Here is a 24,773-nt window from a genome sequence, read left to right as displayed (position 1 = left end):
TGTAGAAAGGACAATGACAAATAATATAGACGAAATTTGATCTCAAGTCTTGAATACCACCCCTCAAGATTTTAACCAACTAAGCTAGTTGATCATCCACAATCCACATGACGACGACAATATGTATTTCTACATAAATCTATAAGAGTAATCAATATCCATAACCATGGTAAATATGGTATGGCAAGTTAATCCTTGAAAAAAAAAAAAAAAGTTTATCCTAAATTATGTTTTCCATTACAAATTTTCTTTTTTATTCATTACTACTCATTTAGGGATGATAAGTGAGGTAAGGGACATTTATAAAGAAAAACACAATTAAATACGATAATATTGCATTACTTTGGACATTAGTATCGGAAGAAAAAAGGGATGAGAAAAAGAGGAGGCAGTTTCATAACGTAACCCCTTACAGTCACATCTAGTAAAGTGTGTGTGCAATATAGACTTGATGAGTAATGACTAGTCACTACTCAGTATCCAAATGTATATGTTGAAATTTTTGTCACTTCGACAATGAATAGGAGACTAGGAGATCAAGTGTTGTATGTCACAATATATTGCGTCTTTTTCTTGGACAATTACTTCATTTTCTTTTCCATATTAGTTATAAAGAAGAATAAATTCAAACAACAAACCATTTTTTTTCCTAATTATAAATTTTTAATTCTCATATTGCGTAATGTTATGAAGAATAACACAAATGCCAAATTTACTTTGTTAAACAGTCTTCAAGTCCAAGCTCCTGTCCAATGCAAATAGTGCAATGACCATGTATCCAATGAAGGCGCAAACCAATAATTTCCGATTTGCAACAAAATGACGCTTCAAAAAACAACAAAACAACGTACGGAGTATAAGAATTATTGCAGCACCACTTCCGTTAAAAGAAGCCTAAAACAACGTATAACTATTTACATTTCCATGGATTGTCAAAAGCTCATATACTGAGACCTGAATCATTTTTACTGCTTTAGACCAATCTTTTTACAATATTATCATTCAGTATCCACAAATGGTGACATTAACCGTCAAGGATACCCAGTCTTTCCACATAAGGGACAGATTCAGACAGTAAGGTACTAGGGTATCCCGTATCCATCATAGATCACAAATGGGGATTGTTAGTGTTTCCACCTCCACAACATAATCAAGACAACAAAAGTGAGGATCATTCCAGCGAATTTTATCCAAGTATCGACACGATTCCGCCTCTCAATCAACCTAAGCACTGAGTTGGAGAGCCCCACTGTATTCAGGACGTCAAGTAACTTTCGATGTGCACTCTGAAACAATGCAATAATGAAAAAACAAATCAACAATAAAGCGATGAAGAGAGGGCTAATGGCCTTCTGCCTTCATTTCCTCTAATGTAATGGGATAGACAAGAATTATCACAGCTAACATATAATATCAAATTTCCCCAACGCCAGAGTAAGGCGGGGTCAAACATATGACACATTTTTCCCCAACGCCAGAGTAGCTGCTGTAAGTACTTTCCTGAGCAGCAATAAAGGAGAAACGTGCAGATTTTTGGTAGAAAAAGAAAGCCTAGATTTCCTTTCGAAGTTCTAGTAAAATAAGTAGTAATTTAAGTTATACTTCGTATTTCAATTTCACGTGCCATGCTTAAAGAACAATTAAAGGTTTCAACATATAACTAAGTACCTAACTTCACTCATGGACTCTTTTATTAGGGTACTAAAGTTAATTTTTTCCTCATTAATACATGAGATCATACCTTATAATCATCAGCATATATCTGATTTAAAAAAAGATTACATTTTGTCTTCTCCACTCATGAAATCATACCTTATAATCATCAGCATGTCTGATTTAAAAAAAGATTACATTTTGTCTTCTCCACTCTCTGCAATCACTAGCTCTTTTTTCCCCCTCTTCGCCCATACATTCCCTACTAATTCCACCTCACCTAGCATGCAAATCCCTTTCACCCAAACAAACCATAGCACGAACCCCAAAACAACCATATCTTCCCTCCACTCCCTCGTTTCTCCACTCATCTTCCTCTCACTATTCTTCACCCTCCACCAACAGGCAACAGCTAAACTCACAAAATCAACAAACAATTCACCATTGCTAGACCTTCTAAAAACTTTAACAAAGAGCTTAAGCTCAGAATTGTGCATACCAAGCAAAGCTAAAAGTCAGGACTCTATTCAACTCCCATTTGGAAAGACCTGGAAACCACCCCCCCCCCCCCCCCTAAAAAAAAAAAAAACCAAGTAGTGGCAAGAAAAGGAAGCAACGTAAAGCACTCTATACCCATCAACTCACACCCTATACCTCCACATACCACAATGGTAAATACTATTATTCAACTCTAGCCACAAAACCATTAGATTCATCAAGCTGGTCACCAAAGGAACTTCCTTTCCAAACAATTCCAAAATTATCCTACTTCCTTTGTCCCAAAAAGTTTTTTGTGGTCTTCCAAGTTGATCTTTGCACATAAGTAACTTGCATAACTTAATAGCTTAATTTACAAAATCCATGTACCTATATACAGTTTTATACTTTTATAGACATTCAGTTAGTTGCACCATTTAGATCAATATAGTTTTAAGATACAGTCAATCAAAGTCCATAATTTTTGAAAATTGACAATTCATTACAAAAAATAAAATTAAACAGGGGCAGGGAACTGCAATTGTGCTAAGACAAAAGATGATGAAACCCATTGAGTCACAGTAATTTATGAGGTTAACTTTAAGACAGTTTGCTTGAATTACAGTTTCCAAACTCTTGGCAACCCAGCTTGTGAGGGTATTATCACCACTTAACAGTTAACACCCTATAGGTAGACCTGCACAAATGAACGGGCCCCCCCTAAAAGCCCTAATCCAGCGGTAAATTAAACAAGGCCAGGCCGGACCATAAAAGAGGCGGGCTTTTAAAGGGTTATGAAATTATGGGTTTTTAAGGGTTGGACTAGGTTTTTAAAAGGGTTACACTTTGAGGGCTTTTTATCCTCTATTCTAACACTCTCATTCTAATTCTCTGATTCTCTCTCTCCTACTCCGTACAACTCTAAATCTCTGTATCTAAATCTCTGTAACTTCTACTCCATATCACTCTCTTCACTCAAGTATAAACCCTAAAAAAATCCCCAAATTTCTCCCAAATTATAAACCCTAAAAAAAATCCCCAAATTAGTAGTCTCTCTGCCCTGCTCTCTTGCTTGCTCCGCCGTGCTTCATTGTAGGTCGTCCACGAATTTAGCTTTTTTGTCGGGTGTTTATGGAATCTATGATGGCTTCATCGAATTTGTGATGATCGTCCACCAATCTAATGTTAATTGCAATTTCAGAAGAAAAAAAAAAGGAAATTGGGGACCTGATCGTGAATAGCAGGGGAAGTTTGAAAGCTTTGAGGAATTTTTATAAGTTTTCTAAATATTAAGGTACTTATTATAGATTAATATATGGTACATAAGTAACATAATGTCATAATGACCTCTCTTATTCTCTTAATATCCTTTTCCTAATTGGACTTGGATTGTACAAGGCTATACTCGTATAAGTTCTCTAAATATCAAGGCTCTTTGAAGACCCAATTCAGCTTTTTTTTCCTTAAATGTACTTTTATAACTTTGTTGACAAAGTTTAAATTGGCCGGGCCAGGCCGAGTCCCTAACCCTGACCCGGCCCATTTTAGATTAACCTTAACCCTAGCCCGGTCTGGCCCAATCAATTAAGGCGTGGCCCAGCCCTGATCCAGCCCGTTGAACAGGTCTACCTATCGGGTCTTCTGACCTACCCCTATATGCTTGGTACCAATGTAACATCAGCTCTTTTTCTTCCTTTTTTTTGTAAATTTTTTAGGGTTATCTGACTTGTCTCAACTTCTTTTGACATTGTTCCTTGATTATATAGAAGAGATACAATGTGTATAAAGTATAATAATTGATAATTGATCAACTCAAAAGTTCAATAAGAGAAAAAATCCATTATTTTTTCCCTTAATTTTATCAGTATTTTGTGCCAAATTAACTGTGCTATTGATTGATGGCGAAGAGAGGATGAAGTAGGAGATGGTAGTAAGGGCTGATTGAGAAAATGGTGGATATTAGAGGGCAGAATAGATGAACCGTAGATGGGGTGAGGCAATAGAAAAGTGGAAATGCAAAAATTAAAACCATACATCAATAGCTTTGCTTAAAAGAGGGTATACATTAGTTTGGTAACATGGTTTGTTCAAACAATTTTAAAAGAAAAAGGTCATTTTATGAATCTAAAGATCCTTGAGGAAAAATCTAAAAAGTTTGCTGATTTTTTAAAAAAATATTTCACCTTGAGTTTCCGAGTTGCACTGTTTTCAAAACAAGAAACATGACCTTAATGAGAGTTTTCGTGCAACCAAGGTAGCAGTAATGAGGAAATTACAAGGCAGCAATAATGAGGAATACAAGGTAGCTGATGGAGAAAAGAAAGGAGGGGAAAAAAGGTATATATGAAAAGGGCGAGGTATGAGACAAAAATTTGTGACCTATTTGGTAATTGAAAGGAGTTCGATGTTCATGAATTGCTTTTCTATCCCCAAAAATGAGTTAATCTTTGCAAAATTCTATTACTACTCATTACTCAATACCACTCCAATTATTGGTAGTGATTCATATAGACAGCCAGACAGGTATACACTTAAAGGTGGAGTTGCGTAATCACAGACATTAGTGTGGGACTAATCTTGCATTATCATTGACACCACAGTATGGTATATATTTTCAGAAATCCACAATATATTGAATCGAAACGGAAGTATTCTACTCACCGCTCTAGATCATAACTACATCCATTTGAGTAGCCTAAAGAGGAGGGGGAAAGGGGGGTGTAGAGCCAAGGTTAAAAATGGAAGATATTACAGAGAAACTATGCTCACTAACAATGTCCAACTGATATGTACCCTTTTTTATTCAGAGTACTGTTTATATGACATGTCATGCACACAAAACCCTGATATCCATCTAGAACCATTACGTGCATGACACTCTTAACACAAAAGCAGAAAAGCAGACTTCAAATTCAAAGAAACAAAGCTCATATTGGACAAGAACAAATGAAAAATGTGTATCCAACAGCGCTGAAATCCAACAATGCAAGAGAAATTACCTTCATGCTTTCTCTTTGCTCAGCAAACTTTGAAAGGATGGCCACCCCGGTTGAATAAGCATCTTCTAGCATCCTTGAAGAGTTGTGAGCTGACTGCATTGCTCGTGCTTCATCATCAAAGATTCTTAGGACATGAGAAGATTCCCCGTTCTAGAGCATGAAGAAGCAATATAAGATAATGAAGAAGGATATAATAAACAAACATATATCAATGAAAAAAGTGCATAAATTCAAAAGCTCTAGCTTAGACTACGAAGAAATTACATACAGCTCCTCCCAGCAATTCAGCCCTCTCTTTTGCTTCCTGCATCCGCCTTTGGTTTCTCAAAAAGTATTTGTCTAAACTTTCTTTCAATGAATATGCCTCTTCAGCAACTTGCTCAACTTTTCTGGTTAACAATAAAATACAATCATGGTCATATAAACATCCTAGCACAAAATACAAAGCCAGCAGAAAACTACTCTATACAATAAAACTTATACAATACAGTTATAATTTCTATGTCTCACACTGCAAATTCGACTCACGGAAAACCTCAAATGGAAATTGACCGCCATTATATTAGTTGCATTTCGACATAAACATGGATAATCATTAGGAATACAATCTATAATATCTTCGAGTAGTATTACATGACAATCTCGACATACCACAATAGAACCGTCATACAATCTCAAATCCAAATAACAGGCCACAAAGGCATTTCAAATTTTCAATTGTGTTTCAAGATAACTTAGTTAAATTTGGCTATTTCGCGATACGATAAAGCATACTAACAAAGATTAACCAATTGTAGCAAATGCTAACTTAAATCACAACATACTGTAGTAAACAACAGATAACAATCAAATTTCAAATAAAAATTAACACCTAATTCGAATTGAAATTCTATTTAAATAATTCCAAAATTCTGTGCGAATTTAACCAAAATTGTACGCAAAAAATTCAAATCAAGGCAGAATCCTAAAATCAAATCAAAATCATCCAAAATTACTAAAATCAAGATCAGTCAAACAAACAATCAACAAAAACAAAAATCGAAACCCTAAATGCAAAAACCTTTTCCAGAGATCACGCTGAGATTTAACCGCGACAGAGCGCCAAAGATGATCCATATCATTACAAAGAGAATGAAGATTCGAGATATCTTTCTTGACATCAAAAGAGAACTCCGGCGAGGCGGCGGAGGCGGTGGAGGTGGACGATTCAAGGCGTTCGAGTCTTTCGAGGGAGTCTCTGATCTTCAATTGTAGTTTCTTCGCATTTTGGTAAACCTCCGATAACGTTGTTCCGCCGCCGCCTCTGCCGCCGGCGCCGACAACTACGCCGTCCATTGATGGATTTGGTAATGGGTTTGGATCTTGAGTGATCGGGGTAGCTGGAATTGCAATTTCTCTCTCCTGAATTACTCCCAATTGTTTAATTTTTTTGAAACTGGAGTACTAGGTACTTGTAATTTTTTTGTGCGAATGTACAGTTTATTTTAATTAATTTAAATTAGGAAATATCATTCGCTAATTTTGCTTATATGACATTTAAATTATTTAATTCTAAAAGAACGAAATTAATAATCTTATATTTAATTGGCTACCACTAAAATTTATTATCCTACTTGACACGCTAAGAAAATTAAATCTTATGTAACTCTCTAAAAACTCGAGAAAAAACTCCCCTTTATATATATACTAGTTTTGTACCCGTGCGATGCCCGGGTTGTTTATTGAATTTGATATATGTCAAATTTTAACATATATCATTGATACAAAATTAGTTAGGAATGGAAGTGTTGTTGTGACGATTTGCTATCTCATAGGAATTGGTGGAAATGTTCGATTTAATACATAAATAAATTTAAAAAATAAATAAAATAAAATAAATGTTCAAAACCCGTTGGGTTGACCCGGCCCGAACCCGAAACTTTGGGCAAGGGTTAAACATTTCATGACTCGTAACCTGAAATGACTCAATTCGACATGACTCATGACCCGACTCTAATTGACAGAACTACATGGTACAAAAAATATTATGATATAAAGAATAAGTTTATACGATAACTTTTGTGAATTATAATCTAATAATTTTTTCAAATAAAATTATAATTCAATTTGTACCTCTGAAATATTGGTATTTTATCGAAAATAAAACTTTAAACTAAAAATTATATCCTAAAATTCTATCTAAATAAAAATTATATTTGCTTTGAAGTTAGGCTAACTGTTATGTTTTTTTTTTTTTTTTTTTGGATTGCAAAGGATTAATTTTTGCTTTTTTGTTTTTTTCTTTTTGCCTTTTTTTTTGCTACTGTGTACGTTTTTTAATAGCCTTCAATGGCTAGTTGTTTCGGAAATTGATTACTTGATTTAATGTAGTTTTTTTTAATTAATTTTAATTAATATTTAATTACATGTGGTTGACGGTGAGTTAGATGATAGTTAAGTGGCCGAATTTGGGTTTGAGTACCCAAAGAGTAAAAAAATATAAAAAATTGAGTACCCAAAGGGTGAAAAATGTAACTATTGAGGGCCTATTTGTATAGTTAACTCTATTGTTTTATGAAGGATTTTTTGGTACAAATTAAGACCCTGTTCACTTCACTAAAAAAAAATATTAAGTAAAAATAATTTCAATTCAGTATATATAAGTTCAGTTTAGTGAACTTAATTTCAGTTCAGTAAAATAATTTCAGTTCAATAAAATAAGTTCATTTTAGTAAAATTCAGTTATCTTAAAGAAGAATTATAATAGAAAATCAGTAAAAATAATTTCAGTTCAGAAAAAATAATTTCAGTTCAGTAAAATTAATTTCAGTTCAGTAAAAATAATTTCAGTTCAGTAAAAATAAGTTCATTTTAGTAAAATTCAGTTATCTTAAAGAAGAATTATAATAGAAAATCGGTAAAAATAATTTCAGTTCAGCAAAAATAATTTCAGTTCAGTAAAAATAATTTAAGTTCAGCAGATATAATTTTTTTTCGGTAAAAATAATTTCAATTCAGCAAAAATAAGGTGAAGTGAACGGAGTCTAAATAAAGGTTTTCCTCGTTGAAGCCATTATCATTCAATAAATTTTACAATGTAAACATATACACATTGTTGGAACTTGTAATATACTACTTAAGGGGAAAAAAAGTGATATTCATAAATTATACATTGATGATTTCATTCATACGGTTTCAAAGTATATACTACGTATTTACATTTGAATCATTAACGTTGGTACAAGTGGGTTATGTGAATGATGCAAAAGGTAAAACCTGTAACAAATAAAGATGTTAAAACCATGAAAATGATAGTGAAAGTAGGCAAAATTGTGATAATTAATTGTAGATCTCATATAAGTTGTGACGTGTTTTACGGCTGCCCTCCCCAAAACCAAACCCAGTGATGAGTACCTTTCGCGTCGAATCATAATCGAATGAAGTGAAAGTGTGGAAAGTTTAGTGTTGCAGATAGTTTTAATTTATTTTCTCTTCTCTCTGTTTTTGAAAACTTGTTTTAAGAAAACAGCCAATCTAGTTTGGTTGGTCCATGATATGGTTCCAATAGTAGTGTAGTTGGATGGAGCTTGAAAAGAGCTGTCCAACGATATATTATAAGCCCAATTCCGATGAATATTGAGGAAGTTATGGCCAACTTACTGAACTGGGCCCGATTTGAGCCTTATACGCGGCCCAATGATCTAGGGGAGGGCCTAATATAGATTTATCATTCCTAATGCAATTAGGAATAGGAATGGTCTTAGTCTTCTAGATTCTTCTAGAAGGTTCTTTTCATTCCTAATTCAATTAGCATTGATAAATTGACTTTTGTTGACTTTTCAGAGTTTTAATTAAAATCAAAGAACGTTTTTTGAGGAAGATACAATTTTATCCTCCTGTACGGCAATTTCTATCTGATTTTAAGAAAACGCGTGAATGTCTGAATCAGCGCCAAACGCCAGCTGTAGCGCCTGGCGCTAATGTTGGCGTCTGGCGCCAATAGCCAGCGTTGGCGCCAATATCGTTTTATGTGCGCCAGAACTCTGTTTTGATATTTTATCTTTTTGGCTGATTTTCTCTATAAATAACGTGCTAAAAACTCCGTTTTTGATAACCAATTTTCATTCATCTACAATCTACCAACTCTCATCAAGATTTCCTTGATCTCTCTCTCTCTCTCTTTTCTAAACTAGCCTTCTCACAAATATAAAAATTCCTCATACATTAGACTTAGATACACCTATCCATATTCGAAGTTGTCTTCTCCCTAGACGTGAAAGGTTTAATTTTTGAGGGTTTGGTCCCAAATCTCTCTTTCCATTATTTAATTTAATTGTTTTGTTTATTATTTTCCTTGAAGTTACTAACGCGTGTATTTTGTTATTAGAATAAGGTACGAGGCATTAAAGTAAGTACTTTAATAGTTTTTATTGATGTTATGATATAGAGTTCATGCTTAGGTTGTTATTATGATTCCTAGTATCATATCTAGGGTAAATTTAATATCAAGTATGATTGTTATGATGCCTTTTATTTTCTTCCTAATATTTATGATTGTTAGTATCATGTTAGGGTTAAAGTTTTGATTTTTATTGCTTAGTGACATGCTAGGGTTTGTTATTAATCTTGTCAGTATCATGCCTAGGATCTTGCTATTTTTATGCTTTAACATGATTATTTTAATTATTATTATTATGATTATAATTTTATGATTGTTATAATTATTATTATGATTATTATGTTGCTTGATTATATTTATTTTTATTGTTTGATCACGCCTTTTATGCATGTTTAAAGGGAATTTGTACTTGTAATCACGCTTAATAAGATAATTAATAATCTTGTTTAGGGTTAATTTGATTATAATTCAAGTGATCGCCAATAATAGATTTATTTGTGCATTATATTCAACCAACATAGATTAAATAGGTTTAGGGTTAATCCTAATGATTGCATGTTAGTCAGAAAGCGCACATGAATACGATCTGAATAAAGTAGAGGCCTATTATTAGGGCAGGTTCAATCTCTTTTAGGTAGGATTTGTACCTTCATCCCCGATGTAATCCCTCGTATTTTTAAATATTTTATAAATGAAATTTTATTTTATTTATAATATTTATTTGTACTTTTCCGGAATTTAATTACAAAAGTTTCAAATTATTAATATTGGTCAAAAATTATTTTAGCACAAACTATTTTATGAACCTATGTTCTACAATTCATGATCATACAAACAAAGCCTAGTCCATTTCATTTACCTAATTGGCCCAATAATTTTATGAGGCCCAATCTTCTTACTTACCCTACAACATTCTCTCCTATAAATACCCCATTAATCCCCAAAAATTTCCCACACCAAAAGGTTAGTCTTATTTTCTCTCTCCTTTGTTTTATTAATTTGTATAATTATAATTATTGATTTATGGATTTTGATTTTATTGTTTGAAAGTAATTTAATTAGTATCAAGTTGTATTTTGATGACTGAACTTTATAATTTCAGATTTTATAAGTATCATAATTTTCAGATTTTGTAAATTTTATAACCTAGGGTTTTTAATTATTGAAAATCATGATTTTAGGGTTTTTATGAACAATTGATTTAGGGCTTTTATAGTAATGATGTTTTGAAATTTTGGTGATTATAACTAATGATTAGTTTAACTTAATTCCAGATTATTTTGAACATAAATTCGTGTTTTAGTTTTTAGATTTTCGTTCGTTAATATTAATCCCGTTTTAATCCCGATCAGATTCTGAACTCATCCGATTTTGATGAAAAAATAGTGTTTTCCATGTGGAAACAACGTTTCAAGAAAGACTCACTACCTTTGGTAGTGAGCACCACCCTCTCGTGGCCAAATTCAGCCTCTAAATATGATTTTCGGGCAGTTTTTGATTTTAACGAAGTTTTTTTTTTACTTAAAATATTATCCTTGAGTTTGATTAATAAAATTAATTATGTTTAAAGTTAATTAAACATAAATATATGTTTTTATTGAAGTTTTAAGTGTTGGAAATAGTTTCTAAGTACTACTTTTAATGTTTTATAAAGAGGGTTTAATCACCCATTAAAAAGGGAGATTTTTAGGGGTTTTTATATAATTTTCAGATTTTTATTAGACTTTGAACTTGCTGTAATTTCATGTATAAGAGTGTATTTTAAGGTTTTTATGAAGAAAATTTAAAGAACTATATATAAGCCTTTAATTTTAACTAAAGGGAAGGTTTTAAAGTGTTGTTTGATTTGGATTTTGAAGGTTTTAAAGTAAGTTAGTATTGCTGTAAATTTGATTGATTGGGTATTGATTGAGATGTTATTATTTGGCTTAGGAGAATAGTTTATTGAAGGTGATTTCTAGTTAGTAAAGTGGCATACCAATTCGTTTGCTCAAGGTACGTACAAGTTACGAAACCTTTCTTTTATGTGCATGTTTAAGGACGACGGATCGAGAACTTAGTATCATGTATAGGGATGACTGAGTTAAATTGTTTGGTTATACATTGTGAATTTCGTATAACGTGCACTATTTTATATTGCAAGTATTATTTGTGCTCTAATTATGCAAGGTGCGCTTAGAGGCAAAGGTATATTATTGGTGTAATGATTAATTTATTACTCATTCATGATTATGCAAGCAGGATGAGTAAAGGAAGAATTTAAGTCTTCTAAGACGAGGTTAAGGTTTTGGGGTGCCTTATGCACTCAAGGTGTTTATACACCGAGGTAGTAAAGGAATAAATAATAAATGTTGCTTGCCACTAATAAATCAAGAATTGAAATTGAAAAGTTGTTTTACTTGATTGAATTGATATTGGATTGATTGTATTGTTATGCATATGAGTCATCACCAAGTCTAAACCTGTAAATCACGTAAAGTGCAAGATGGATGAGCAATAAAACTCTGGATTGGTGCACTTCTGGAGTAATGACAATCAGAGGTTGGGGTACATGGGGTATTAGCCGTGTACTTTTCTCGAGGCCGTCTGATCTACGAGTCTCTTATTTCAAATATTTTTCAAAACTAGGAGTTAGGTGAGATCTCATACTAACTACGGTCACGGAGTCGCGCCCGTGGTCGTTGGATGTTTATTGATGTTTCCGAAAGGAGGCATGGGGTTTTTCTTTTATTGATGTTCCAAATGGAGCATGGGTTGGACAACCTTGTCTATTGCGTAATCCAATGAATAAAAATAATGATTTACCTATTATTAATTAATGGAGTCTTATTAATATAAATAGTTGAGTCGTGTGTTGAGTCTATAATTTAATGATGCATGATGATTGATTATTAGTAGCATGTTATGGATTTCTTAATTTATTTTGCAGCTTGTATGTACTCAGCTTTGCTGATTGCGTGCTTTGTGTGTCTTTCTTTGGTCATGGCCTTCGCCTTTCAATTACCCTGTGACGATCCAATTTTTACACTTGTAATATTGGGGAGCAGAATTACCACAGGTTCTTACACATGCAGCATTCATCAGGGTTGTGGGATCTTGAGTAGAGAGTTGATTGTTTGCATTTTATTTCTTTTGCAAGTTTGAATTTATTTTAATTCGATTTTATTTGACACTAATTCTTTTGGGTTTGAATTTATTCGAACACTGGAATTAATCACTTACTACTTTTATTGGGTTTTGAATAAGGGCCTTAATGGTTCCAAGTTGTATGACTTAATTTGGTTTCATTCGTTGGTTTTGAAACATATTTATAACTGATTTAGTTTTTCCGCTGCTATTTTCTGATAAAGCCTTAACGTTTGAACACGTGGCGGTAGCGCGCCAGTAATTCTCTTGAATGTTGTTCAGGGTCCTCACAAGTTTAAAGAGAGAATTATTGGGGTGTTACACCCGAACCCTATTTGGTTCAAGACCTTATGGAGTTGACGATCTCTTGGATCGTCAAGGGGTGTAACCTTCACCCTGTGAACGGCTTACAAATTCCTAAAACTTGTTGGCGACTCTTTTGCTCTATCTTCTTTCCCTTTGGACGCCACCGCGCGTACTTTAGTGTATGATCACAGTGGGGTTCAAGCTAGGGGATTAACGCTTGAAATATTCCCTACAGCCCTAGAAGCATATTTTGCCACCGCCGTACCAGTACGAGGCTCTTAGTGACAATTGTTCCTTAAGAGTAACACCATAACAAAGATACCTTCCAATTCGCACCCCAATTGTAAGGCTGAAATTACTTAAAAAACTGCCCGTATATATTTCTATGAACATGGCTTTGTGTTTAGGGTTTTCAACATACTCAGTGTTTTTTCATCTATATATTAATCTTGTTGTAATTTGAAATTTTATTTGATCCTTATACTCTAAAAATATAGTTTGGACTCCATATGCACATAATTCACGTAAGGATTGAAATCATTTTTTAATACGTTTCAAACTTTTTAATTTCGAAACTATTATATAGTTATAAGTTGAATAATTGATCCATAATGTGAATTAGTTGGACCAATGAGATCCCAAGTAGGAGAGGTTAGGGTCGACGTCGCCCTGAGCCCAAGTCCTGCCTAACCAGAGCTCATTGCCAATCCAACAATCCCCACTATTAATCTTTATTCAAATTAAAATAAAAAGTAGTTTTTTTTAATTACACAAAACAATGCGGAACTCTCCTATATATATGCCCTTCTTAGGTTTACCCATCAGTTTTATTTTCCCATTTTAATCCTTTTAAGACCCGAAAACTGATACCACTTTGTAACACCCCCAAATTACTCTCCAATAATAATAATACAAAACATGATTAAGAGAGTAGCTTAGGAGCATTACCGCGCACGTGATAATGTAACGCTTTTAAAAACAGAGACTTGCAATAGAAGAAATTCATCTTAGATTTCATTGATTAATTAAAATAGAAATAGTTTTTGAAACAAAAATCTTTTTGAAACATAAATCCAAATGGTACTCATACTAATTCATAATAGTGAACCTAGACTAATTAAGTGATTTTGCCCTTCGTCCCCGATGCAACATTTAGCTCACGTTGAGTCATCGTCATCACCTATCTACTTATCATAAATGATAAGTAGGGCCAAGCCAAAACAAAAGAGAAATATGCGTTAGCAAAACGCTAAGTACATGTAAGTGATATGTAAACACGTAAATTAGTTTAGTTGATAAAACACTCTTTCGAAATATATAATTCTCATAAAACATGGTTATTCGAATTTTCCATAGGCAAGATTTCATATTCGGGAAAACATCCCAACATTTATAATTCTCTGAAGTATTTTTCAATAAAGGTAGAATAATCAACCATTTCATAAACAATTTTCCCAACCTAAGTGTGCACACCCCTAAAGCTAGTAACTCATTTACATAATCTATACTTGAGAAAAGACTAGATCATACAAAAAACTCATAGTCTTATCATTTATCTCCGCATAGTGGGAGTCAAGAAAAATCCAATAAACACCTTTGATAAATCAATCTTCCAATCCCCATGTATAGGATGATTAAAATGATAACATTTCCGATCCCCTTTTAAACAATTTGGTAAACAAAGTAAGTTAACAAAAAAGCTCATAAAGCATTTAAATATTTAAGATTAAACAATCGTTTTTATTGAAACATGTTTATAGAATTTAGATTATAACACTAGGTGAAAATAGTGCTTTGGCAGCGGTTCAAACCCGGTCTAAGGCACCGGTTTGAACCGCTGCCTATGTGGGGGGTGCCAAATACCCCCCTTTTAGCACCGGTTCAAAACTGGTGCCATATACCCAATTAGGCACTGGTTAACCGGTGCCTTTGACTGCTCTCCCGCCATTTTTTTTGGGTGGTAGCTATCTAAGGCACCGGTTAACCAGTGCCTATTTACCCAATTTTTTTTTTTCCAATTTTCGTGCAATAATATTTTAAAAAAAACTTGTTTCCAGCAATAATAATAACCTGTAATTCCAGCAATTATATTAAATATTATTATTATTATTACTAATAATAATAATATTATTAATTATTACAATAAGATACAAAAATAATATTAAAAACAAGAATTCAATTATATATATAGATATAAATATTCCCAAACGCAATACATTAAAAAAAAGTTACTTACATATATATACAAATAATAGTATGTAAATATATAATGAATAATAATATATATAGTTCAAAAGTTAACATAAATAATTTACAATTACAATGTCATTTACATGTTGAAGGTGATAAAAGACGCCAACATGTCACGAACTTCATTAAGCTCCTTGATTGTCAACGGACCATCCTTTTGGACCTTGCAAAACTTGAAATACAAAAACATTATGTTAAAATTAATTAATTAGGCAAAACAATATGTATTTTTATCAAATTTTACCTATATGACTTCTATGTAGCCCATTTCCTACATTACTTATCAAATGAACTATTTCTTTCTCATAACATGTCAATGTTAGGTAGTTGTATGTGTGTAAGCCCTAAAATTGTATAGGAGAGCATTTTATTAAGGTTTATGACGCTTTTTACTCAAAATGGCCCGAATATGGCCTATATGACTTTACTTTGCCCATTTCCTACATTTCTTATTAAATGAACTTTATTTATCTCATAACATGTCAATATTATCTAGTTATAGGTGTATAAGGAAAGAAATCACATCAAAAGAGCATATTAACACAAAATGGCCCAAATATTGGCCCATATGACTTCTATTCAGCCCATTTTCTACCTTTCTTGTTAAATCACCTTTTTGTTTCTCATAACATGTCATTGTTGGGTAATATTAGGTGTCTAAGGCTAGAAATCACATCAATATAGCATTTCAATAAGTTTAACAACGCATTTTACTCAACATGGCCCAAATAGGACCTATATGACTTTTATGTAGCCCATTTCCTACATTACTTATCAAATGAACTATTTCTTTCTCATAAAATGTCAATGTTGGGTATTTGTATGTGTGTAAGCCCTAAAATTGAATCAAAAGAGCATTTTATTAAGGTTTATGACGCTTTTTACTCAAAATGACCCGAATATGGCCTATATGACTTTACTTTGCCCATTTCCTACATTTCTTATTAAATTAACTTTATTTATCTCATAACATGTCAATATTATCTAGTTATAGGTGTATAAGGAAATAAATCACATCAAAAGAGCATATTAACACAAAATGGCCCACATATGGCCCATATGACTTTTATTCAGCCCATATTTGACGTTACGCCTGATATTATCAACCCACTTACACTTGAAAAGAGCAACCGTGAAGTCACAATAATCAAGCTCCCATATTTCTTGAATTCGACCATAGTATGACAACTCTGCATCGACAGGTGATTTATCCTTAGAACTTGCAAACTCCATTGACGATGCCACAAGAGTTACACCACTGTTTTGGGTGGAGGAAGATTTCAAATCACGACCCTCGGTCCAAAAAGTGTACCCATTGATGTCATATCCCTCAAATGAACGGACATCATCCCTAGGACCGTACGCAAGCCACCGTACTGTATCGGTCACATTAGTATCATTCAATCCACTCATTACTCGATCACAAAACCAATTAACAAACCTCTTATTATGCAACTGCATAAGTGCCCTTTCACCTTTGGATGGAAATTCGTCACGCAAACTAGCCATGTGCTCATCTAAATATGGGTGCACATCTGAAACATGGTGCAACACATAAAGGTGTGCTTGTAAGAATTGATCTCGATCTGGTGACATTCGTTTCGACCCAGTTGTGCCATGACCATCAAGTCTACCTTCATGTCGAGAAGTAGGAAGACCAATAGGTTGAGCAAGGGCTATGTAGTCCGCCACAAAGTTACCTATCTCCTCACCCACGGTCCCTTGCATCATACTTCCTTCAGGGTGAGCCTGGTTCCGTTATCTTGTAATGTACCCATGTGTCTTTCAAAAGGGTAGCACCACCTCATGAACACTGGACCGCACAACTTAATCTCACGCACCAAATGAAGAACCAGATGAACCATTATGTTAAAAAATGAGGGTGGGAAATACATCTCAAATTTGCACAAAGTCACAACCACATCTGCTTGCAAAGCATCTAGTGTACAAGGATCAAGAACTTTGCTACAAATTGTATTGAAAAACGAACAAATGCTTGTAATCGCTTCCCTCACGTGTTTCGGTAGAATACCACGGATTGCAATCGGTAGGAATACTTGCATCATAATGTGACAATCATGGGATTTCATACTTGTCAGCTTCAATTCTCCATTTAAGGTTACAAATCTTTTCATATCAGATGAGTACCCTGATGGAACCTTAATGTCGTACAGACATGCACAAAACGTACGTTTTTCTACCCTTGACAATGTTTAGCAAGCCGAGGGTAAATAATTCTTTTCATCCTTCCCTTTACCCTTAACTTTCTTCTTTGACGCATCTTTGGCCTTTCCCTTGCTCTTCTCCTTCCCTTTTTTCGAAACATTTTTATCTTCTATTCTCGGCTCCTTCCCCTTTCTAACCTTTTCTTGAGGCCACAACTCTGGACGAATCCCCATCTCTTTTAAATCTAACCGTGCACCCTTTCCGTCCTTTGTTTTGCCTGGGATATTCATAAGCGTCCCCAAAAGAGCATCACACACATTCTTCTCTATATGCATCACATCAAGACAATGCCTAACGTCATGTTCTCTCCAGTACGGAAGCTTCCAAAAGATTGATTCTTTCTTAAACAGAGCAGCTGAGACCACAGTTTTTTCTGATTTTCCAAACACCGTTCGTATCCCTTTCACCCGAGCACTAATCTCAGCACTAGTCAATGGTCTAGGCGCAGTATCCTCTTCCACGGTTCCATCGAAAGCCTTTTTCTGCCTACGGTATGGGTGATCACGCCTAAGGAACCTTCAAGTCCGTAGGTAGACATCTTTGTGAGAATGAGTCAGGTATACGCTTGATGTGTCATCAATACATATGGGGCATGCTTTTTTCCCTTTGACCTTGTACCCACACAAGTTGCCATATGCAGGGAAGTCATTCATGGTCCACATAAGGGCTGCACGCAATGTGAACATCTCGTTCTGATGAGCATCGAAAACGGAAACCCCTTCGTCCCACATCTTTCTCAAGTCGTCAATAAGCGGCGCAAGGTAAACATCTATGTCGTTTCCAGGTTGCTTAGGACCAGTTATTAGCAATGAAAGCATTACATACTTACGTTTCATGCACAGCCAAGGAACACTAGTAGAAAAAATGCTATTTGTAACACTCTATTAGTAACTGGCATACATTATGTTAGTTACTACAAGAGTATTAGTAACTAACATAGATAATGCAAGTTACAAATAATTTAATATTAGTAACCGACATTAGCATTGTCAATTACAAATAATAGGTCAAAGATAGGCTGACCTACTATTAGTAATGGGCATATAAAAAGTCAGTTACAAACAATAGGTCAAACTTTATTGACCTTATTAATTTGTAAGGGGCTTTATTAAAGTTGGTTACTAATGTTGCCTAACACCCATGACTCTCATTTCACTTTTTAATTTTATTGTTTTTAGAAGAAATTAGTCATAGACCCTCTTTCCCTCATAGTTACAAATCGGTCCCCATTTTTCACAAGGCTCACAAATTTTCTCTCTCCTCTTAAAGTTGAAACTGCTCCAAAGTAAAAACTCCATTAAAGCTTCTCCAAAATTCATTCATCAATATCATTACGGTATGTCTCGATCTTAGACTAATATATTTATTTTTGATTAATTTTAACCGGTTTTTGAAAAAAAAAAAACTAAATAGAATTCTAGGGTTTATGCTTTTGTTTGTTAATAATTTAATTTAATGGAAGTTTTGTGGTTTTATCACTTTTTAGTTGAAATTTTCGGGTTTCATAGTAAATTGGGATAGATTGAAGAACATCAGATTTGAAAAGTTGGGTGGCGAGAGTTTCAAGCGCAAGAGAAAGAAATCGGGGCTTAAAATTCCTAAATCGGTGTATAGTTGAACATTTGGTATGGATCTTCAATTCTGGGAATTTTTTTTTTTATTATGATTTATTGTGTGTTTGATTTTAATTCTTCTATGAGAATGTTTACAATTTAATTATCAATAATTTAAGGGAAACAAAATTAATAAACAGGAACAAGCTTTTGATTATAGTAATGGGGTTTAATAAACTGCTCATGTTCTGTTTATATTTTGTTTTAATTATGAACTTATGCTAGACCAACAATATTCTTGTTCCTGTTTCAAGTAGAAAAACCAATCTATGACTGATTCAATAGGTTTATTCTAGTGCGTAAAAAATATTCTTCTACCCTTTTGCAAATTGGTAGAATCTCGCTGGAATAGTTTAGAGGTCTGACTTCTCTGGGCTCGTTCTCCTTCATTACAGATGATTTTAAGGTGATTCTTTTTTTGAATTTGGGTGATTTTTTGTCTACTTTTTTCATGTAAAATTTCAGAATTTATTGAGTTTGTTTGCTATTAAACTGGGTTGTTTTCTGAAAACTGGTCAGTTTTGGTTCAACTGGTATATGCTTCTGTTTTAGTGCGTTTTTCTTAGAGCTGTGTTGAGATTTTTGCTGGGATATTCCTATGTGGTTTAGGTTGTTTTAAGAGTGTTTTACTCATATAAATTGCATCCTTGCTACTTCTACACTTTTTGTGGATTTTTTTCTCTGATTTGTGGACATATTTTGTGTTTAAAACATGGTGAAGAGGCTATAGAAACAAACCTATGTAAACTTTCTTGAGAAATTATATATCGTGGAGGAAAATTTTATTGATAGATCGGAAGCTAGGTTTGATGTCTTTGCTTGCTTGGTACGCGTCATTTTGGTTGGCCTGTATGTTGTCAGATTCACTTGTATCTTCAAGGAGTAAGGTTTTTATTTTATTAATTTTATTACATACAATGTTCAAGCACATATCCAAACTGATATCAGATGCATCTAGCTTGTGATGGTCAGACTCATGGTTGTTGAAATCTGATGTTTATATTACTACCCACTTTTGGTAAATGGGTCTTCGTGTAATTAAATGGAAGTTCTGTATCTAATTCTTACTCATGGATTGTACATATCTCGTAGCTAATAATCTTTCTTATTTCTGTCTGAACATTACTGGAATTTTACATATATTAGTCTTTATCTTGTTCCCTTTCCTCTCTAGTGTTCCATTACTTCCACATACACCTTAATTTATCGTCGCTTAAATTTATAGTGCCTGAAGCCATATTTTAGTTTTTGATGTATCTATACTAAGATGCTTTGAGGCTGATAAAAGAATTTGATTCCTGGCATACAAGCGTTATCCTTTTTTCTTTTTTTTAAACATATTAACGGTATATAAGCTACATTATTGACAATCATGAAATTCCTAGCGTAGTAAATTCTTCTATAAAAATTTAATTTTATATATTAGTAAAAAATTATGGTCAAAGCTAATTTATAATGGTCTTAGAGTAAATTTTTTGATGTGAAAAAAAATGTAGGAGATACAATACGATTACCGTACTATTTTGTTTAATATAAACCTCGGCCCCCCTTGAGTCTTAATTCCTGGCTTCGTCCCTTGCGGTCACATTTCAGGTTGGAGTTCACTCAAACAAAGGTCAACATAGTTTTGAGCTAGTTTTGGCACTTAGATTCATCAAGGTAATTAAATAATTTTGCAAAGAATGACTTTGCTAAGTGTATGTCTCCCTGTATTTCAAGCAACTTCTAACTTGTGTATGTGATAGGTTGTGATAATAGGCACCTGCTATCTTGTGTATGTTATGGTTTGGTCTCTAGTTCAGAAAATTGAAATTTGAGCTACTTCAGGTATCTCCTAGCTTGTGTATGTAATAGATTGTGCTAGCTGAAAATTGAGCTAGCTAGTTAAGGCACCAAGCATCTCCTACCCTATGTTTTTGTTGTATTTTGTATGTGGGGTTGTTTTATTGCTCTCCCTTTAACTATAAAAGCAATTATATTTATGTGACAGTTTAGTCAGATACAATTATATGTATGTGATAGCTAGTTTAGTCATGGCATAGTTTTAGCGGAATCACTTGTTTTGATTTCTGTATTGAATTTATTTGTGACTAGTTTTGTAAGTGACTGAAGTTTTTCTTGTGAGTTTTGATGCTTATTTTCTTTTATATCCCCTCAATTTGATGCATTGCCCATGTAATTGGAAGAGTTCATTTAGTGATTGTCTAAAACAACCCTTTTTTGGTTTTGGCTTTTTTAATGTATATATTTCTTCCCCATGCAGAATTCTGGCGCAATATCAAGTGCTCAGTGTGAATTGCTGCTATCCCATATAGAACCAGTCAAATTTGTGAAGCAGACAGAGACAAAATCGACAAAATCATCAAAATTTGAAGGTTAAACATTGTAACAATTAACTAACTAGCTTTTTTTTATTTTTTAGTTATAGAGTATTATTTATTGTGAGTTGTGTGAGAAATATTTGTAATTTACAAGTACATCAATTCAATATAATTTACAAGTACATCAATTCAATATAATTTACAAGATGTTGTATAAAGTTTATTTATCTTATATTGGTTAAATTAATAGTTATTATAGTTTATAAAAGTTTATTAATAATTAATGGTCTTTACATTGAAAAAAAAAATTAGTGTACGGGTGGTGTCAGTAGAGGGAATTTTCTACTGCTACCATTTTATTTATTTTTTTAAAATAAAAACACTATTCGTAACTGGCGTTAGGCTATGCTTGTTACAAATAGTACTTTATTTGTAACCGATATAACTTAACGCCAGTCACAAATAGTGTGCTTTCTAACTTGGAAAATTGTCTATTTGTAACTGGCGTTGGGTAAAGCCGGTTACAAATAGTACATTATTAGTAACTAACATTAGCTAGTTACGAATAATTTTCACTAGTTGTAACGGTGGCATTCGCAACCAACAATGCCAGTTACAAAAAGTCAATTTTGCCAGTTACAAATAACATTTTTTCTACTAGTGGAGGCAAATTATAAATCACTAAAAGTACCGGCCATGTGCTGTGTTGGGTACTAAGAGTGCAAATGGATTCATCCCGTCCGTGCACAACCCAAGCCTTAAATTTCTGACTTCATTACCAAATTCCTCAAACTTCAAATCAATGTTCTTCCACTGTGGAGAGTCAGCTGGATGCTTCAGCATTCTGTTTTTCTTTCTTCCCTCTGCATGCCACCTCAAGTTTTTAGCGTCTTTTGGTATTGAGAACAGACGCTTAAACCTTGGAATAATGGGAAGATACCACAACACCTTAGCAGGAGGTCCCTTTGTGCTAGGATTGCAACTCATGCGCTTGTACCGCGACCGCTTTTATCGTGGACACTCCTGCAGTTGTTCATACTCATTTCGATACAGAATACAGTCATTAGGACATGCATGTATCTTATTATACCCCAAACCAATGAGACACATGAGCTTCTTTGCGTAATAGTAAGACTTAGGAATTTCATTCCCATAAGGCAACATATCACTTAATGCGGTCAACAAAGAAGTAAAACTGATGTTCGTCCACCCATGCTTCGAATTAATGTTGAAAAGTGTTAGCACAGCCGATAGTTTGGAGTATTTTTTGCACCCGGGATACAAAGGCTTTTTGGAAGCCTCCGATAATAACTCAAACACTCCACCTTCAACACCATGCAACATCTCATCCATTTGTTCATCCTCGACCTCATCCGCCTAATCATCATCGACTCCATCCTCACCATTATCAACAATATAGTCATCATTCTCGTATTCCTCGTCCACATGAATCTCATTGCTTCTAACACGCACATCATTCCGATCAAGATCCCCACTGTACTCTCCAGGCCACTTTCTCCGTGCCAAATCCACACATGGTATAAATGCCTAAACCCACGACATAATACATGATCTCTAATGATTTCAACACTATCGACCACATTCACATTATTACAATCAACACAAGGACAATAAAGGTCTTTGCCACCCAGTTTGCGTTGATAAGCTAAAGCCCTCTCGCAAAACTCTTGAACCCCATTCCAAAATTCCAATGTATTGCGTCTACCATAAATCCAACCACGATCCTTCTCCATTTAGTAAATTGTCTCTAAACATATATAGCAACATATAATGAATAATGTGTAATTGCTACATATTTTATGTAAATCAAATTCAAGTACAAAACGTGAATATACCATTCATATAGTGAAAAAATGCATGTTTCCAAAGGGTCCTTATCACTCCAACCTAACCCATCCTTGAATGTCTACTTTCACTAGTGAATGTATGTCAACTTTCCAATTTTAAGGAAAATCCGGCAGCATTTCCCCCTAGTTCTCCAAGTACACGATGTAGATAATTAATTACCCACATATGTACCCAGAGAACATAGTGACGAAATGGTAAGCCAAGATGTTCCTTAAAATCGAAAAGAAAACATGCATTCACCACCTAAGTGAGAGTACACATTCAAGAACAGTCCCAACCGGGGACTATTCAAGACTTTCTCCTAATGAGAAAGCCTTGAACGGGTATCTAGGCATATGATGATGCAAGTATTCTATATATTGTTGTATTTATTTGCAATTAAATAATACACAAGTTGCAATTTCATGAATAAACTTTTATTAAATGGATAAATAGAAAGAAATATAGCTAAGTAAAGTTTATAAGTCATACCAATATAGCAACTACCCACTTGAGTTCAATATGTAGTCCTCAAGCTAAACTCGTGCTTCAATTCACAAATCTATTAAAAAAAACAATAAACAAAAATTAGGTTAAATATAAGGTATGTACTATTTCTTTCTCATAACATGTCAATTCACTAATTTATTTATAAGCTAAAACACATCATTCATCGAACTGACAATTGCTAAACAATGTATTCACTACTTTAATTCATCTAATTTATTCAAAATTGCTAAACTAACAAGGTTACTAATCTCTAATTTTTTCAAAATTACCCATCAAAACAACTTAAAAGTAACCATTCACCCATTCCAAAATTCATCTACTTTAGTAACAAGCAAGGTTACTAATCTCAAATTTATTCAAATATACCCATCAAAACAACTTAATATTAACCATTTGAACATTCCAAAATTCAACTAATTTAATAACAAAGTTCACTAATCTCTAACTTATTCAAAATTATCCATCAAAACAACTTCAAATTAACCAATTCAAGTAACATACCAAATTTCACCTATTTAAGTACCAAGGTTAATATATATTCTATAATTATTTCAAAATTATCCACCAAAACACATTAAATTAACCATTACAACATAATAAAATCAAACTAATTGAGAAAAATCACTAATATTTTCAGAAATTCCCAATAAAACAACCTAAAATTGAGAAAAATTAGAGTATAATTATATTCAAACCTAAATTTTAATTTGCAAACAATGATTCAACATGCAAAACACAATAATATAAGTACATAATTAGAAAATAATTGTGAAATAAAAAAAAGGAAAAACCTTGAAATAGTGAGGAAATTAACTCGGTGGTGGAGGAGGGCAGCAGCAGGTGGTGGAGGAAGGCACGGCGCGGCGACCACAGGGCAGCATAAGCACTGCGGCGCGGCGAGCAGGTGGTGGCGCGGCTTAGCTTCTACACCTTCACAACCCTCTTGATTTTGAACAGAGAAAGAGAAGGAACTGGGGGGGAAACCCGGTCAGGGGAGAAAGAGAAGGGTAGGGCTGGTGGCCGGCGACGGTGGCAACGGTAATGGTGGTGGGAAAATGGAGAACGA

The 24,773-nt window shown here is 33.8% G+C and overlaps 1 protein-coding gene and 1 long non-coding RNA gene across 3 annotated transcripts; one reads left to right on the top strand and one right to left on the bottom strand.

Annotated features, from left to right (window-relative positions):
* Positions 1-855: 855 nt before the first annotated feature.
* On the bottom strand, positions 856-6,560 carry LOC145615373 (membrin-11-like). Its single transcript, XM_081670451.1, has 4 exons — positions 6,190-6,560; positions 5,398-5,518; positions 5,130-5,279; positions 856-1,286 (listed from the first exon to the last, which is right to left on the bottom strand). The coding sequence occupies exons 1-4, from the start codon at positions 6,462-6,464 to the stop codon at positions 1,125-1,127; spliced, it is 708 nt and encodes a 235-aa protein (XP_081526577.1). The 5' UTR covers positions 6,465-6,560; the 3' UTR covers positions 856-1,124.
* Positions 6,561-18,590: 12,030 nt separating this feature from the next.
* Positions 18,591-21,595, top strand: LOC145615365 (uncharacterized). 2 transcript variants are annotated; one of them, XR_014107264.1, is made up of 4 exons: positions 18,591-18,751; positions 18,902-19,040; positions 20,622-20,687; positions 21,292-21,595. It is a non-coding gene; the product is annotated as an uncharacterized LOC145615365 (long non-coding RNA). The 2 variants fall into 2 exon arrangements; XR_014107263.1 differs by lacking the exon at positions 20,622-20,687 and having other exon boundaries at positions 18,596-18,751; positions 21,292-21,580.
* Positions 21,596-24,773: the final 3,178 nt, after the last annotated feature.

This window comes from Chenopodium album, chromosome 3 (genome assembly GCF_948465745.1).
Source record: "Chenopodium album chromosome 3, dcCheAlbu1.1, whole genome shotgun sequence".
Classification (NCBI taxonomy): domain Eukaryota; kingdom Viridiplantae; phylum Streptophyta; class Magnoliopsida; order Caryophyllales; family Amaranthaceae; genus Chenopodium; species Chenopodium album.
Note: the sequence above shows the minus strand (reverse complement) of the source record. Positions and strands in the feature narration are given on the sequence as shown.